Source organism: Ruditapes philippinarum, unplaced genomic scaffold, assembly GCF_026571515.1.
Source record: "Ruditapes philippinarum isolate M1 unplaced genomic scaffold, ASM2657151v2 ctg9_1_1_1_1, whole genome shotgun sequence".
Taxonomy (NCBI): domain Eukaryota; kingdom Metazoa; phylum Mollusca; class Bivalvia; order Venerida; family Veneridae; genus Ruditapes; species Ruditapes philippinarum.
The window spans coordinates 360,007-379,518 of NW_026865571.1; the positions used below are offsets into that span (position 1 = coordinate 360,007).

Below are 19,512 nucleotides of genomic sequence, written 5' to 3' on the forward strand. Positions count from 1 at the left end.
AATATCAGTCATATAATGATATTTGATATCTTCTGTTCTTCACGGATATGATTTTATATATAAAAAAAAAACAAAAACAAATATAACTTATAACTTTTTTATTTATAAACCAAATTTAACGATATATTGCATATAAAATCATTTTATTATTAATCAAGAAAAGTTAATAAAAAAATAATCAATTTATAAAATATAAGTCATATTCGGTATCTTCTGTTCACTACGGATATGACTTTTATAGAACGTAATTCGAATATAACTTATAACTTTTTTATTTATGGACAAAATTTAACGATATTTTGCATGTAAAATCATTTTATTATTATAAAACATCGTATCAAGAAAAAATAATAAAAAATAATTACTTTGTAAAATATAAGTGTTTATATTTTAAAGCAAAATAAATAATAAAAAAATGGGGCCGGGTTGACCAGAAATAACATTGGTTTGGGGCCGGGTTGACCAATTTGGGGACGGGCTGACTTGGGGCCGGGTTGACTTGTGGCCGGGTTGACTTGTACCGATTGCTAATAATATACGTCTGAAAATAACAATTTTACTGTAAAATTCAATTAAAACGGTACAATTCAAATTTTAAAAGTCAATTTCGCTCACTTTCGTCAAAAATCTCACTTTCGTATTTTAGGCATACCACTATTTGGGACCGAAATGCCTCGAAACGTTTTAATTATGGGACGAATCGGTTGATTACCAAAATTCAACCCAAAATTCTAATCTACCTTATAAAATAAACAGGTTTACAATATCAGAACACTTACCATAAAGAATGATAAATAAAATCACTTTTCCAGCCATGTTAAATGCGACACAAGCATTCAATTTGTAATAGTTTCAGTTTGCGTCTTCTTGGTAAATCCATAATCGAGGCTAATGACCACTAAATTGCCCGGTAGTAATAGAATGCGAAATGGACTCCATTTCGCGAAATGAACTTTTCAACTACGAAATGGACATTTGTTTCTTAAATTTTGGTTTAAGTGTACCATTTAATATCATTTTTAATAATGAACAAGTGATATATGACATAAAATTACTATCTAAACAATTTTGGTAATATTTTTTTCATTATTTATGCTTGCACATTTGAAAATAACGTAGTTCAGTGTTTAATACATAAGGTCTTTCAAATAGAAAGATTCTGTTTAATAGCATATGTTTAACCCGGTACAAGTCAACCCGGCCCCAAGTCAATCCGGCCCCAAAATTGGTCAACCCGGCCCCAAACCAAGTTTAATCTTTGTTGTAAATCCTCTTGCGAGTTACCAATTATTACCATATCGTCAGCGAATAACAATATTACTATACATATTTCAAATATATTCAATCCACAATCGACAGAGTTTTGTAAAAATAATTCTAGGTCTTCTAAAAATAGTGCAAACATGGCGGGCGAATTATTTTGGCCTTGTCGTAGCCCAACCGATAAATTGAAAAACTCTGAAAATGTATTGCAATGTTTAACACACGACTTAACAATTGAATACATTGATTTAAAAGTTCTAAGTAACTTCCCATGTAATCCCATATTAAACAATTTATACCATAATGCATTGCGGTTCACAGAGTCAAACGCCTTTTTTAAGTCGATAAAAGCACAAGGTAATCGCATTTTTTGAGTTAACATATGGTTTATTAAATTGTGTAACACGAAAATTGCATCTACTGTACTACACCCCTTTCTGAAACCAAATTGAGCGTCTGACAAAATGTTATTCTCATCAAACCATTTTTCCACTCTATTTGTCAAGATACTTATAAATAATTTCCCAAAGTTACTTAATTACATGTAGTAATGTGATGCCACGATAATTATTAACATTAGTATGATCGCCTTTTTTTATGAAGAGGTATAATAAAGCCTTCAGACCATATTTCTGGAAAATAGCCTGCATCAAAAACTCTGTTAAAAAGATCAGTGATATGGCCTACTAATATATCAATAGAAAATATAAAGTATTCGTTCAACAAGTCATCACTTGGACAAGACGCTTTGTTGCGGTTTAATCGCTTCACCGCATCTCTATAACTTCTTCGCAAGATATGGGAATATTAAGCTCTTCGAAAGTAGGGTTACTAATATTAGGATCAATATTATCATTTGAAACATTTGCATCAAAATTAGTTGTAGCCCTTATTTCTTCAAACATATTTGCAAAATAATGTTGGAAATCTAAAATAGGTATATCCGAACTTTGTGATACATTTCGTTTTTTGAAATGTTTCCAAAACTCTCTTGGTTTACTAGTTTTCAATTCAGACAATTCTTGTGCCCTTTTAAGTCTATATTGTCGTTTCTTTTTACGAACAATGTTTTTAAACTCTTTTTTCAAGTCACATAGAATATGCCTGTTAGTTTCGTTTTTATAATAATTAAAAATCGACAAAATGTATTGTCCAGGTCAAGCAAATATAACTGGCAGGACGAACTTGTTTGGTATGTGATTTATGGCATTTAATAAATGCCCTAGCTAGGCGGTTTTTACCTCCCAGTTTAGTTATTTCGATACAAATATGTACATGCCATGTTTGTTATTATGTAACATTTGTCATTTATGGCATTTAATAAATGCCCTATTTCATATATGGGATGTGTATTGAATTCTTTTTATCATTTTGATGCTATAAACATTTGTACATTTTTCATAATATATTTACTGCAGTATACACTTTGATTTTACTAATATAAAATAATGAATTAATGATATAGTTGCTAATTAATTAAACAACTCTATTTAAATATTTTTTTAAAATCTGTTCAATTATATGCCAATTGTATTAGAAAGATAATTAACAAAAAAGTTTACTTGAATATCCATGGCGATAAAATTTCAATTAGACATATAACATACATGTAGATATTTTTCATGGAATTATCATTTTAGAAGTAATTGATTGATTGTGGTTCCTTCAGGGTATTTAATGTGGTTCTTTCAGAGTATTTAATATGGTTCTTTCAGGTTATTTAAAATAATGTATGGAAGGGCATCTTAAATTTGTCTTCCTTCAACAGTGAAAGTTATGAAATATTGCTGTATTTAATTTGCAGAAAAACACAATCTTTTATTTTTGAAAGAATAAACTAATAAACAGTCGTAAAAGACTTGCAATATTTGTATGATGTTAATGAAAGAATTCATACACGATTTTATACAAACTCCTCGCAGCGGTTACTTCCCCTGATCTGTACAGTAACCACTGCCACCACAAGTAAATTCGGTCGAATATAGCCGGATATATTTTTTTCACTTTTAATTTAAAAATAGAATACTTTATATCATTTTAGTTTTCTTTCGTTAAATAGTTATGCTTAATGTACAAGAAAGTAAAAAAATATACGTATAAAAATTATTTTGTAAACATAACGAAAGATATTTTCACTGTGACACCGTATGCATAGTAAACAATGGTAGAATATAAACAGTTATTGAACGATTGCACAAAAAATTTGATCCGGCACTTGTTTTAAAGTGATAACAAATTGTGTGTCTTGAACTTATTTTGTCTGGTAAGGATGTAATTATAAATCTGCCAGTTTGATATGGGATCCCTGGCGTTCTGAAACTGGCCGCCATGTTTTTGTCACATGATACAACTATCATCACGTGATTTCAGTGGTGGCAGTGGTTAAAGTAGCAAAGCGTGACGTAACCGCTGTGAGGAGTTTGGATTTTATACCTTAACATTACATACATTGGCCAGTACACCAGATTTTGAACGTGGAAGAACAAGATCTGTTAGAAACAAAGAAAATATACCAGATAGCAATGGTAAGATGATGATTTTAATATAACCATCTCATCTTCTGCAGTCATCCCTGTCTAAAATCATCTGCCTTAAAATGATAAAAATGCCTCAATACTTTGTCCCTTAAAACAAATGTATTTGAGAGTAGCTATGCAATCCTAATATTGCTGGCTGAATTGAAATTGAAGTGGCTTAAAATAGCTCTTATCCCCTTAGCTGTTACTTAATCTACCCATGCCACAAGTGCAGACCAAGTACAGTATGCACATCTGTACCGTCTGATCAGGGTCGGCACTATTTACTATTCAGCTAGTAAATATTTTGAAATTTTCTCCAAAAAATGATAAATAGTTTTGTCCAGTTTGGAAGATAAAAAGGTCCATTTTAGATACTTGGCATGGTAAAGGTTAAGAAGGGAGATGAGCATCTTCAATCAATCAGTCAATCAGAATTGAAAATTTGTTTCTTGTTCCTTATTATATAATTTTAGGTCTGTTGTAACCTTTCTACATTTTGTAAGCTTTTAATTCTTATATAATGAATGAGCTGAATATACAATAGTTATCTATACAATAGTTACACAAGTTAAATTTAAATTATTCATATGACTTCATTTTGTATTTTTTTTGACAATCTGTTTGCAGGTTATGACAGTGATTATTTTGATAGATCTGCAGAGATTTCAGAAATTGATGAACGATTGAACAGATTACAACAGCTAATGAAAACCAGCATGACCTGAGTCAAAATCTGTGATAGATAAAAATATACATATTTATTTAGTGATACTAGAATGGGACACAGTTTTCATCTCATAGTGATTCTAGAAAATTTGAGCCGTGTTACGACAAAATCAGCATATTGGGTTTGCGACTGCATTGGATCTAGACCAGCCTACCCATCCGCGCAGTCTGATCAGGATCCATACTGTTGGCTATCAGTTTCTCTACTTGCACAGGCTGGTCTGGATCCATGCTGGTCGCAAACGCACTATGTTGGTTTTGTCGTGACGCGGCTCAAATGATGCCTGGTGTGGAACCATGGATGTTCCAAGTCTTATTGAAAGGGAAAATATTCATAAATCAGTAAACACATTTATTTAAATTTTCAGATTTCTGCATAAAAAATGAAATAAGCAAATTTATTTTGTGTACCAATCATTCATAAGGGGTATTCCTCCAAATGTGCTGAAATATTAAATAACAAAGTGTAAAATGTTTCAAAATCAACTTAATGCTTGTGCTGAGAAAAAAAAATCTGTCATGCAATGTGTTTGAATCATGTAGTTTAAAGTTCACATATTGGATTTATTGTATTTGAAATATTCAGATATTTGTCCAAGGATGCAGTGTGAATCATTTACGTGTTTTTGATAGTAAAATTTGATTAATGTCGAAAAAATTGTCATTTAGTTATACAGTTTTTGTCTGTAAATTCTCAAAGATAATAAATAGTATAGTGTGACTTTTCCATTATACTGTTCTGTAAGGTAGTAAACAGCAGTAATTTAACTTATTTATAAATCCCTGAAACTTCTAATTGATAGTTTTAAATTCAAAACAAGCGTTTAATATAGAATTTTCAGGGTAAAGGTAAAAATATGTAGATACAATAGTTTTATGTAGAGGTAACCATTAAGAAAGTAAGTGATTCTGTACATATTACAATGATAACGTTTTCCTACTTTTATTACAAATTATTTTACATTTGATTCTACTTTCCGTATGTGATGCATCTAACATGCTCTAAATCCATTATCTTATTAGTCGCCGGTAGAAACCGGCGACTATATTTGTAACAGTTTAATATTATACCTATGGTAGGAGAAGCCCTTAAAATCTGAAAATAAAAACATATCAATTATTGAACAATTAAAATTAACAATTATTTTTCAGTAATCTAAAAAATTCAAACATATGATAAATTTGCTCAGTGAAATGAAATATACACATATTGACATCTTAAAAAGCAACATTACAATTTTCATAAAATGAATCAATAACGTATCCCCAAGGATCAGTCATTGAATATTAGGGTTACTTTTACTTTTTTCTATGTGTCAAGGATTGCTATTTTATAATATATAAATCATGAATGATATTTGAAATGACACTTTAAAATTATTTGGTTGTTTATATTTTATGAGACCTATTATATTACATTATTTTATCTAATTATAAACAAATTCTCCCTGGTCTTTCGTAAGAATCACGTGACTACATGTGTATATATCGTTATAAAATCTATTAATAGTAACAGATTGCTGATAAGAAAAAGGTATGGTAGCTGATAAGATGCAAATCATTGTAATTTTGTACAGATAATTACATAAGTTATTTTTCATTAATCAGTTTCATACTTTATACCATTAGCAAAACCTGTTTACTCATATTTTATACATTAAAAATAAATTTTCAAAACCTTTTCCTTTCTTCTAGGTAAAGGGTTAAACTTGGCCCGTTCTGTCAAACTTTCAACAAGAAAGTTCAATAGTTTAGTTTAGGTTGAACATCCCAAAATAATTTTATGCTTAAGAGGCTCAGTATGGTAATCGTTGATTTCGGTATATTCCGTCGGTTTCCGTCACACAGGTTTCCAAAACGGTATGACGTTAGGGGTCCGGAATCGTATTAGATACATAGAAAAAAATAATAAACTATCTTTGTGTTGATAGTTTATCGCACTGAAAGGCAATAAAACGTTAATTTCATATATCGTATGTAACGATGGGAATACATGTTTTTTCGATAGCACATAATAATGATGTACAACACTTTTACAGTAAAATTGCATTGTTTCATGAAATAATTAAACATATATATTTTCATAGTCACTTTGCAAATATTCGATGATCGGTAATTATTTGTCGGTAATTATCTGAATCTGAACTAGTAACCTATACGGATTTCAATGTATGATACAACAGTATATGTATAAAGTACAATTACTAGAAGAATTACCAACATAGCACTTGCCTTTACAAGCCTCAGTGGCAAACATTACTCAACTCATTGTTCCTCTTATTTTTATACTTGAACCATTAAACTTATATTTTCTTATATTTATGATAATACAATCATTTTTCTATCCGGCGACTTGATGCTTTAGCATCAAAATCTTTACTTGTTAAACATTTTTCTAAATTAATGTGCATGTAAACAAAGAGCGCTGTGGAAATCGAGGTACTGCATACTAATTAGCTGCTGATGTAGGTCCTACTTTGTTGATACTATATAAACTTCAATTTGCCATTTCTTTTAAGGAAATCTTTTATACATTCTTGAGGCTTAATGTGGTTTTAAACTTACCAGGATAACTATTACATGATGAAAAAAAAACAACAAATTATGGAGAATATTATATACATGTATAAGTAGCAACTTTGTGTCACTCTTGTTTAGAATATATGATACTTATGTCTGACCTCTTTTATTAATCTGTATCAGTTAGTAATGAAATAAGTTGAAGCATGAAATGAAATTTAGAGTTGTCCATTCTTGTTAGTTAGATGTTAAATAATATGTAGTAAAAAATTTGTAATGTATTAAGTCGGCAAGAATTTATAGTTTTATATTGTTATATATTATATGGTACCTAAGGGCTTATGTTAGTTGAAAACTCATCTTAAAACATTCTGAAACTAGTTTATCACAGTTGATAGTCGCTCAGGTAAATACATATATGTTTTTTTCTTACAAATAAGTATGTTAATCTGTTTAAATTGTACAACTTCAGGCATCAATTAAAAAACAAAACTTTAATCATAATTGCATCAGATATATTCATAATTATTACGAAAAAGATGAAAACTAGACTTGGTGAAAGTACGTACATATACATATGTAGTATATATATGTTTAGTTTTAACTCATTTTTTGCCTCTGATACTCAGTTATTTTAAAATTATTAATAATTAAGTAATAGCTAGAAAGAGCACCGAAACACGAGGCTATCTGATTTGTACGAGGGGGCGTAGCCCCCCGAGTATTAATCAGATTGCCGAGTGTTTTGGTGTTCTTTCTCTTTTGTATCATAGTCAAACATAAAAGCACGTTCCCTGTTGTCACAATATGAAACCCCGGCACAAATGAACCAATGAACGAACATCTGAATATGACATTTCTGTCGCTTTCCCTTTCTCTGCCGTCACAATATGTAAACCCCAGCAAAAATGAGCCAATCATGCAATGGGCATGCTCTGGAGTGCGGGTAACTAATACCCGCACTCCAGTTAACGCACTGTGCATGTATATGTATACGATTTAACCCTGACACATTTTCAACAGAAAGGTCTCCGAACTATGATACAATTAATTATTCAACCTATGTTGCATTGAATAAAACAATTCAGGAATGTGTAAGGTGTAGCATTTTACAAAAAAGAAAAAATATCTCAGCTGTTTTGAATATGAATTATGTTTTTATTGTACTTGTGTTTTATTTCTCCTTTAAGGTGACAACGGAGTCAATTATCACTGAAAATACCTAAAATGAATTTTTTTGCTAAGTAGATTTATCAACCTTTTCTGAACACATTCGTGATTTAATTTTGGAAGCAGTTAGTCCAAAAAATGTGTTTTTAAACGTTTTAAAACGGTACCTATACTATTTGTATCTGCTACTCGCGTAACCTGTCGATTATCGATAACGCTCCGCCCCCTGTTGAGGCATCAATGAGGGAAATCGGTAGTTCCATATATCCGTGAATTACAGGTCCATACTGGTCCATACTTCTCGTATTACATGTATCGTACAACTACCGTACATCTATTATGAGTATCTCAACATTTAGCCTTTTTTATAAATTAAGAAATTGTCGGCCAATGTACGTAACATAAATAATTAAGCATAGCGGCAAATCGCACAACCACGGGGTTGATTAAAAATGTAGTTGCTAAAATATCCATGTGTGAAAATAATTTGTCTGTCCCGTTAATCTGATAGATATTACATTGAGTTGATAGACTTTTGTACGGATTCAAGGGCTTACTTTACATTCAACCTCGTTTTCTAACAATGTCGAGTAAAACAACAACAAAAACAGACAACATTTTTTATGTGAACGCCTATATGACTTGTGGTAAGGTGTCCCTGACAAATTTCTAAACCATTTTAGATTGTCTAAGGATGATTATTTCTCTATGAATAAAAAAAAGATATTAAAATATATTTTCAGTGAAAATAAATTGTTCGCCAGTAAATCGGACACAGTACTAATAAATCTGGGACAAAGTATGAAATTTATTGTCTATCCCGGTAGAAACTGAATCTCTATGCCGTGCATAGATGTTATTCATAATAGAAGTCAAGAAGGCCAGATCATAATGATCGAGTAATACCTTTTATTTCTATTAAAATATGTGAAGCATTATCAATTTGGTGGAAAAAATATATAATATCCCGTTCTTATTTGTACATCTACCATGGACTTTAAAAGACTGTCAGAAGCTCAGTTTTTTGTTATTTTATTTTATATTTTAACGGAATTTCATACACGAATAGTACACAGGCAGAGTGACACTGGTATAATAAAACAAGGTTAGCTTTTAAAAAAGCTAGTAGCGACTCGCTTCGTAATTTTTTTCCAGGGGTGCGTTTAAATGTAAAAATGACAGTTCTGTTAGCTGAAGAGACTTCAGCGAACATCAAAATAAAAGTGACATAAAGTTATGGAAGCCAGTTCTCTCAGTTTAACAAAGAGGAATATGAGTATATATGAAGATGCATGTAAACAGATAGAATGAAGTCCCTATGTCTATGCACATTTACTGTATGGCCTGTTGACCTTGACCAAATAAATGTTAGATAGGTAGAATTCATAAAGATGTCTCTTTATACAAAGTTAAGTTATAATATGTATTGGAATGAGTGACAGACACAAGTCCTAAAGTAAACACAAGTTGTCAATCAATTCAGCCAGAAAAGCCGGGATCCTATTAAAGATATAGGATCCCGGAAATTGACCAGTCTAAGATGCTTTTCAGATAAGCCGGGATCCTATTAAAACATATAGGGATCCGGGAATTGACCAGTTCAAGAATATAGTTTTCAGAAAAGCCGGGATCGTATTAAAATATAAAGAGATCCCAGGAATTGGCCAGTTCAAGAATATAGTTTTCAGAAAAGCTGGGATCGCATTAAAAATAAAGGGATCCCGGGATTTGACCAATTCAAGAATATAGTCTTTGATTTTTCCAATTAATTAGGCATATAATTATAAGTATTGTGATTTCCGCATTTTAAGTTTGTTGATAAATAGCTCTAAATATATTTATATCCTAAGTTTAATTAATTTAACGTTCATTACATACAATAAAAAAAAAACTTAACGTTTAATGGCCTTTCATTACGACAATAATCAACACAAATATAGTTTATTATTTTTTCCTCTATATCTTATACGATCCCGGATCCCGGTCATTCCGGGCGTCCCGGATCCCGGCCAGTAAATACATACACTAAATACCGGAAAGGATAAAATGACCGGAAAAAAGGAAAAAGAAATAAAGTTTCCTTTTAAAAGGAAAGGCTTGCACAGTTGTGCCTTCATCCCAACATATTTATTTGTTTTTATTTTTGTAAAAACGAATATTTTTGTCAAAACGATTTGAAATCTATTCTCTATTGTATAAAACTAATAAAGAAAATAATCAATCGTAAAAATACTAACGTGAAGATCTATCATACTGAAAGGAAAACAAGTGTGCACATTTCATTTAATTAATAAGCATGTTCCCAGATACGATGCGCTATCTATAAATCATCACGTGGTAAGGTTAATGATATGCATGGGCTATTTTTTAGATTACCTCACCAAGTTCAGTAGATCTAAATATAACTCGATCATGCACTGTGTGATTTGGACCACCCTTTGAAGACGGATACTACTACAGTCAACATCCTCTATTGTGTAAAACTAATACAGACAAAAAACAATTATAAAAGAAACTAACTTTTGCGTCTTGAAAAAGATTTGAAACGGAACAATTTCGTTTATAATTTATTACGGTTTAAATCAATAAATCAAGTAAAAATACGAATCCTATTTATATAAACAAAAACTGGGATTACCGAAGTAACTAAAATAGCTTAGATTTCCGTAATATTACTTCGTCTGATTCCGCAGTATGACGGAATCGCCCGAATTGTCACGATTGCAATCGGAAGTACATCGGCTATTTATCATTAATCCGAAGAGTGACGGAAAAGGCCGAAAAGTTGCGATTGGCACGATTTCAGCTGGTTTCCCGTTCAATCATGCACTTATAAATGTAAGCAGAAAACCACCTAACCGGAACAGGTTTTCCAAATGAAATGGCTTGCAGCCGTGGCTGCAAGCCAAAAATGCACAGAACTAGATGTACACTTATGTTAATTAACCAACAGAATTTAACAAAAGCTTACTACAGAGGAACCGGTGAGATCGCTAAATCAAAAGTCAGTGTAAATATGATTTATTGAAAAGAATTCATGAAAACAAACATTTTTAATCATCATAATATCTTTGCGCTCAAAGCAATACTTGCTGCTTTTTAAATATGGCGTGAAAATTGAAGGTTTTTTGAAGCTATGTAAGATTAAATTTGATTGGCTAAATAATTTTGGATCCTAGCCCTGATAGATAAATTTTTATAGAAAGCTGGAAGCCAAGCTTCGATTAAATTTTTGGATGGATTCGGAGTTTTAGGTTGTTTCTCAGTAAAATCTTTACGTAATACCGGCTCGCCGTGGCGAGCCGGCATAATAATGCTGATGATAATAATAATAATAAACTTCAAAAAGGAAACAATTAAATACCCCGCTAGCGGTGCGCAAATGCGTTCCATTTCCCCCACTGAGTACCTCAAATTTTACCGAAAGTCACGTGACATGTGCGACAGATACCAGACGGACAGTAAATCACGTTAAGAATTGAAGAAATTTCGGCTATAAACTGATATTAATCAGCAGCTTTTTAATTGGTCAGATGTCACGGGGTCATAAAATGTTGTTAGAGTATGTTACCGCAACTTATGACCCTCTCTGGTGCGATATTTGTGTATTATGCAATTATTTAGCGTGAAACGTAGGGGTCCGAGAGAGAACAGCCGTTTTATGACACTTCGTTTGATGCGGGTCGGACTAACTTTGAATCGGCATAACTTTTTTAATAATCAAGCAATTAACATGCGGTTTAAAGCACATGAAAGGAAATTCATTTACGGAGGGAACCGTGTCAGGGATTTTTGTTTGCTCAATCAGCGACTTAATTATCTTTAATTACGTAATATGTATGGTGAAAAAAGTCGCATAAAATGTTTGACGTTACGTAATATTTTTTTGAGAAAAGATAGAAAAAATTTGAGACAAGGTTCCCCAGATAATATAAGTAAGGTTATTTTCCAAAAGTTTGATGACAAAAAAAATAAAAAATGACTTTGATATGACAATTTAAAATTTTAGGATTTTTATTCAAAATCAATCATTTACAAAGGCATTTTTTTCAAATATGTTATTTTTTATGCTGATCAACGACATTTAATGCACAAAGATTAAATAAATAACAATTATTACTAGAATAACTTGGTTTAAATTACATTTATGTGAGTACCACGGAAAGTGTCTGTTGTCACCTTAAAGCATGTTCTTTTAGTTTACACAGATTGTTTCTTATGTACAGTTACAAAGTCTTTTATTTATGAAATATTAAATTTGTAGAATGAGTATTGTGTTAGTTGTTGTGTTTATGGTTTTGAACTTATTTGATGTAAGGACACCATATTATGAACTATTGTTTGATAATGTTATTGTCAGTTATTTCTAAATTGTTTAAGGGGAAAAGAAAAGAACAAAATAAGCATTTATCATAGTAATGGAAATCATACACAAGTCCCCTACCAGTAAGAACCCCAGTACCATGACCATTCAATTATGCCATTGTTGAAGATTTGAATGAACTAAACTTTTAAGTTCTTAGTTTGTCTGTTGTATCATAGTAATGAGTTAAGTTTCCCTGCCTAGTAAGGGACTGACAGACACACAGACAGATGAAGGGTATACCTAAAGTCCTCTCAAGTTAAACCAGTGGGGGACTGTAATTCTAACACGACCCGCATTTTTCCCTATTGAACATAGAAGAACCGAAAGTGTGTGTTATTATGCAATAGAGTCACTGTTTGACGATCTATATTTAGACATGTGACATAATCATACATGTGACGTAACCACTATAAAATCCGACGCACTGACAATAAGCACGCCCGTTTAACTCACAACGAGTGAAAAATGTCCATCGGTAAAAATGTTGTGAGCAACTTCCGTTCCTCGTTGTGAGCACCTATCTTTGACGTGTGACACGATTAACAAGGTGAGTTTTTCATAATTTTTGAAGATTACAGACATTTATGTAAAAATATCGAAATGCAGTTAGCTAGCGATGTGTTTTCTGAGTATGCACATGTAAAGATATTGCCTGTTGGTGGACAATTTGATGGAAATACCGTGCGACGCAGTCACTCGGGGTAGCAGGAAAACTGGAGGCAACTTCTCTTTGGACCTAATTTAACATTGAAAACGTCGATTCTGGTGACGTTTTGTGCATTCTAACCTAAAACAGATGCCCACAAGTCTTCAGCGTAAAATATTATCTGAAAGTCTTCATAGAAACGAAGATATACCCTTTTTTGCTTTAATCCTCGTTGTGAGCACCATAACCTCGTTGTGAGCAAGACAAGCGCAGTGCGTGTATGGTTTTAATATGTAATTCAGATGGTGAAAATATAATTTTCAATCTACCACAGCAATTAAAACGTTTTTGCACAGCAGCATTTCTTTGCAAGACGTTGTGCATACCCCAAAGGGAGGCATATAAGTTTTGAACTGTCCGTCTGTCAGTCCGTCAATCTGTCCGAAAACTTTAACATTGGCCATAACTTCCTTATTAGTAAACGGATTTGATTCATATTTAAACTCAACATCCTTTAGCACAAGACCTTCCTACGGACCTGTACTTTTTAACCTTGGCCCCTGAATGGCCTTTACCTTGAAGGTCAAATTGTCCAAAAACATTTAAGATTGGCCATAATGTCCTGGCATAATGTTTAAGTACAACACATCTTTGGACAAGGCCTTTCAGCTATCCTATATTCTTTTGACCTTGACCCCTGAATGACCTTCACCTTGAAGGTCAAATTGTCCAAAAACTTAAAATTGGTCATAACTTCCTTATTAGCATACGGATTCTACTCATGTTTTGAAACAACACCCCTTTAGGCAAGACCTTCAAACTGATCTGTATTTTTTTACGTTGTACCCTGAATGACCTTCTAGAACATTCCTAAAACTTTACCATTGGTCATAACTTCTTTATAAGTAGAATTAATTCATATTTGGACACCATGCCCCTTTGGACAAGACCTTCCAACTGACCTATATTTATTTCACCTTGACCTTGAATGACCTTCACATTGAAGATCTAATTGTCCAAAAACAAATAATCTATCTGGTCCATAAATCAAAGGACAAAGCATCACTTCAGGGGTATTGTCAACTTACCGTGATAGTTCTTGTTTTACATAACTTGGTCCGTCTTCAGCTCAGGATAAACACATGTATGTGAGTATCACACAGATTGTGAAATTGTTGAAATATTCATAAACTCCCCGTGATGTTCACTCGTGCCACACTAGAGTATACGAAATAAAATACCTGATTTACCTCCACTGATTAGTTCTTCTGTTAATCTGATGACTTGTGAATATGAAGAATAATTTTCAAAAAAGAAAAAGAAGAACTATTGCAAAGAAAAACTATTGTACAAAAACGTTTTGATTGCTTTTGGTAGATTGAAAATTGTATTCTTGCCATTTGAATTACATATTAAAACCAGACAAGCACTGCGCTTGTCTTGCTCACAACCAGTCGGGCATACTTCCTGATCGGGAAACAAGGGGATTCCCCTTCAAGGCTTCCCGATCAGGCAACAAACGTCAAAATCCTTCCCGATCGGGAAGTTTTTTTGGCCTTTTTTACGTAGTTCAAGAAAAATGGCCGGTGCATAACAGTTTTCAACCCACATCAATATGAATATCATACTTAAGTTCAGAAAAGTTACATCTAAAATCCTACCGAGTCATTTTCTTTTAAAATGTCTACAATTAAAATAATCTGAAAGTGAACTTAAGTAAAGATTTTAGATTTTACCAAAACTAGCCACTTCCCGTTTTGGAAACGTTGCTTCCTGATCAGGCATTTAGCAAATTATTCATCATTAAAAGTTTAAGATACAGTGCTTCCCAATCTGGAAGTACCTTAATTATATTTGTAGTAGTACCTTGATGATTAGAAATTGCCAAGCCATGTCAGTTTTTAAAGACACGTGGCACATAATTCAAACACAACGAGTGGAATATATCTGGCGAAGCTTCTGTTCTTGTTAGGCGTAATAATACAGATCAAAACATTAGCTATACTTGAGGGACAGTAAAAAAAATATCATTACAATACAAAAGTTTCATACAGTTAAGATTGTATAGAACATGTTGAACAACATTGCACAGAGTGTAATTTCTTAAAACAATTACCATGCAGCTCAAATAATTAAGTTAAATGTTAACTAGAGCTCACATAAATATTTTTTTTTGCTATAGCTCAAGACGTGTTTGCATACTACATGTGTTTGTAGTGACTGTGTCATATTTCTGTTTTCTGAAACTTAAAGTGTATAAAGCTATATATCTGATGCAAAAAAATATTGTTAGAATTTTAAAAAAGTATACTTCCAAAATGATTGTATGAAATAAATATGGTAATTTATTGCCTTAAACGCGTTTTGGCGCAAGCACAAAATCATTGCTAAACGGATAAAACCCTTCTTAAAATAACAAAACAATATTTGTTTCTGTTAACTTACAAGATTCATGTGTATTAAATAACAGAGGCATTATATGTTAAATTACTTTTTCGAGAATCAACCATATACTAATGGAACCAGCATAATTTGCTGTTGATAAATTTTATTTAAATATTTCATTAGATATAGAACATATCCTTTAAGCCACAATTTAAAGAAATAAGATAAGATAAGATAAATAAATAAAACAAGAATTATTATAATGACATATATCCCACCCTTTCTAGCTGGAATTGAATGAAATATATCATTAGTAAGTTAAACAAAATGGAGAATAGCTGGAATAAAATATATATTATTATATAAATGTAACTATGAGCATCTACTTTGAACATTCAAGGTTATAGTGACCTTGTCCTCTGACCTAGAGACCTCAAAATCAATAGAAACCATCTACTATGAACAATTAAAATGTGAAACACAAAAACTTGATAACGGGTAGTTTTGAAGATAATAAGTAGAAACCATTCTGACATTCAACATTCTTGTGACCTTTGACCTAATAAAACCAGCATAATCATGGACCTCAAAATCGACAGGGGTCATCTACTAAATATAACCAATCAATAAGTGAAATATAAAAGATTTGGTGATAAATAGTTTTCAATAATGAACGGAAACCATTCTGACATTTCAGGACCCTGTTACCTTGAAACTGGTGACCCTAACATCAATATCTACCACATATGACTAGTCAACACATGAAATAGGAAAACTTTGTGATAAATACTTTTCAAGATATTGTGCGGAAACAATTTTGACATTCAAACCACTGTGACCTTGACGTTTGACCTAGTGACTCCAAAATCAAAAAGGACCATCTTCTAGTTATGACCAATCAATATGTGAAATATTAAGACTTTCTGATAAATAGTTTTCAAGATACTGAGCGGAAACCATTCCAAATTTAAAACACCTGTAACTTTGAACTTTAGGCTAGTAACCCCAAAATAAATATAGGTCATCTAATAGTTATGACCAATCAATATATGAAATATGAAGACTTTTTGATAAATAGTTTTTAAGATAATCAGCAGAAACAATGTGGTCTAACGACGGATAAACAAAATACTTAAGGTCCCTGTTACATTGACCTTAAGACCCCACTAGTTACGACCAATCAATATGTGAAATATAATGACTTAGTGATGGATAGTTTTCAAGAAAATGAGCTTAAACTATTCTGACATTTAAGACCCCTATGACCTTGACCTTTGAACTAGTGACCACAAAATCATAGGAGTCATCTACTACATATGACCAATTAATTTGGAAATATGAAGACTTTGTGAGAATTGTTTTCAAGATTATGAGCGGAAACCATTCTGACATTTAGGGTCCCTGTGACCTTGACCTTTGACATAGTGACCCTGAAATCAAAAGCTGCATTTACTATAGTTATAACCAATTAGTATGTAAAATATGAATACTCTGTGATAAATAGTTTTTAAGATAGTAAGTGAGGTCTACCGATGGACTGACCGACCATTATTAACATAACATATATTTCATTCAACATACAATTTATAGTCTTACAGATATTGTGTGGACATAAGCAAATCAATATACCCGCTCTTCTTCGAAGTTGGACATAATAAAAATAACTAGGGCTGGGAAAAAATAAGAAAATTGATGTTAGAATATTCGTTTTTCGATATTCGAATATATTTGAATATTCGTTTTTAAAAAAATAATTGAGAAGACACCACCTATGATGCTATCATTTGTATCTGAACTGCTAGACAAACATTCACACCATGACTCACATGTTGATTTGTTGCACATACAACTTTATTTGTTGGTGTTGTCCAAAGTAATCTCAATCAGCATGAAAGAATTCCAGAATAAAACACGCTAACTTAAAGAATAACACTTCCCAAACGGGAAACATTTAATGATGAATATTATGCTAGATGCCTGATCAGGAAAAAGTGTTTCCAAAACGGGAAGCAGCTACTTCTTAGTAAAATCGTAAAATTTCACTCAAATTCACTTTCAGATTATTTCAATTTTAGACATTTTAAAAGAAAATGACTCGGTAGGATTTTAGATGTATCTTTTCTGCACTTAAACGTGGTATTCATATTGAAATGGGTTGAAAACTATTATGCACCGGCCATTTTTCCTGAACTACGTAAAAAAAGGCCAATAAACTTCCCGATCGGGAAGGAATTTGACGTTTGCTGCCTGATCGGGAAGCCTTGAAGGGAAATCCCCTTGTTTCCCGATCAGGAAGTATGCCCGACTGACAACGAGGTTATGGAGCTCACAACGAGGATTAAAGCAAAAAAGGGTATATCTTCGTTTCTATGAAGACTTTCAGATAATATTTTACGCTGAAGACTTGTGGGCATCTGTTTTAGGTTAGAATGCAAAAAACGTCACCAGAATCGACGTTTTCAATGTTAAATTAGGTCTCACCTTGTTTATCGTGTCACACGTCAAAGATGGGTGCTCACAACGAGGAACGGAAGTTGCTCACAACATTTTTACCGATGGACATTTTTCACTCGTTGTGAGTTAAACGGGCGTGAATAAGTACGGAAACAAATCAGGCGCAATTTTGCTTTATAGCAGGTATGGCAGCATTTATTTGTTTATGTCGTGTTAGAATCAAAATAATTTATCCAAATCGGTGATTTTATCGCTGGATAACATTGAACTGTTTGTCGTTCGGATGCGCATCATTATATCACTCGGGCTATGCCCTTTTGATATAATTCCTCGCATCCGAACTCCAAACAGTGATGTTATTGAGCGGTAAAATCACAGTTTGGGATATATTATTTCTTAAATAACATACTCACGGTGCATATCCATATCGGTACCCTCTTTGCGAAATCTGCTGAAACGGTACCCTCTTTGCACATGCACAGGCCACTCTCTGCTAAAAACAAACCAGCGATGGATAACAATCCAGTAAAATTTCAATATGATAAGGAAAGAAGGTATAACACGTAGAAAAGATGTATACCACGGAACACTAGAAGGTTTTATCTATGTGCTGATTTGTCATGTGCCCGTTTTTCATGTACTACAACTTCACAATAAGCTTCAAAAAATAAATATGTCTTGCTTCGCCCATCACCTCGACATACTTTTCGGGCTGAAATGAACCTGTGGCTTGATTATATATGCATCATACATATTTAGTATGTTCATTTACATATCATCTTCGGACAAATGGCAGTATATTGTCAAAAATAATTGTACAATTCATAAAAACACCATGCTTTCGGTTTTGCAGCGGCACGGGCTACCTCTCTTCATTTGAATTTTTAAATCACAGGTACCCTCTCATTTTTTTACACATAGGTACCTTAAAGGCACGACGTTTGCTTTTATTTGCGTTAATCGTTAGGTATGTAATATTTCTTACTTTTATGTAAATATTACATACTTAACGATTAACGCAAATAAAAGCATATGTCGTGCCTTGAGAGTACCTATGTGTTAAAAAATGAGAGGGTACCTGTGATTTAAAAATTCAAATGAAGAGAGGTAGCCCGTGCCGCTGCAAAACCGAAAGTAGGGTGTTTTTATGAATTTTACAATTATTTTTGACAATATACTGCCATTTGTCCGAAGATGATAAGTAAATGAACGTATTGAATATGTATGATGCATATATAATCAAGCCACAGGTTCATTTCAGCCCGAAAAGTATGTCGAGGTGATGGGCGAGGCAAGACATGTTTATTTTTTGTAGCTTATTGTGAAGTTGCAGTACTTGAAAAACGGGCACATGACAAATCAGCACATAGATAAAACATTCTAGTGTTCCGTGGTATACATCTTTTCCACGTGTCATACCTCCTTTCCTTATTACAATGAATTTTTTCTGGCTTGTTATCCAT

At 32.5% G+C, this 19,512-nt stretch overlaps 1 protein-coding gene across 2 annotated transcripts in view; it reads right to left on the reverse strand.

The window, feature by feature from the left end:
• Positions 1-19,512, reverse strand: part of LOC132729579 (sushi, von Willebrand factor type A, EGF and pentraxin domain-containing protein 1-like) — a 71,048-nt gene that overhangs the window by 22,260 nt on the left and 29,276 nt on the right. Inside the window, exon 1 of one of the 2 annotated variants that reach the window (XM_060715362.1) lies at positions 780-927. The exons of the other annotated variant lie outside the window; for it this stretch is intronic. Coding sequence (XP_060571345.1) covers positions 780-816 — 37 coding nt within the window. The 5' untranslated portion in view covers positions 817-927. Of the gene's footprint in view, positions 1-779; positions 928-19,512 lie in introns of those variants that run through there. 2 annotated transcript variants of the gene reach the window in all.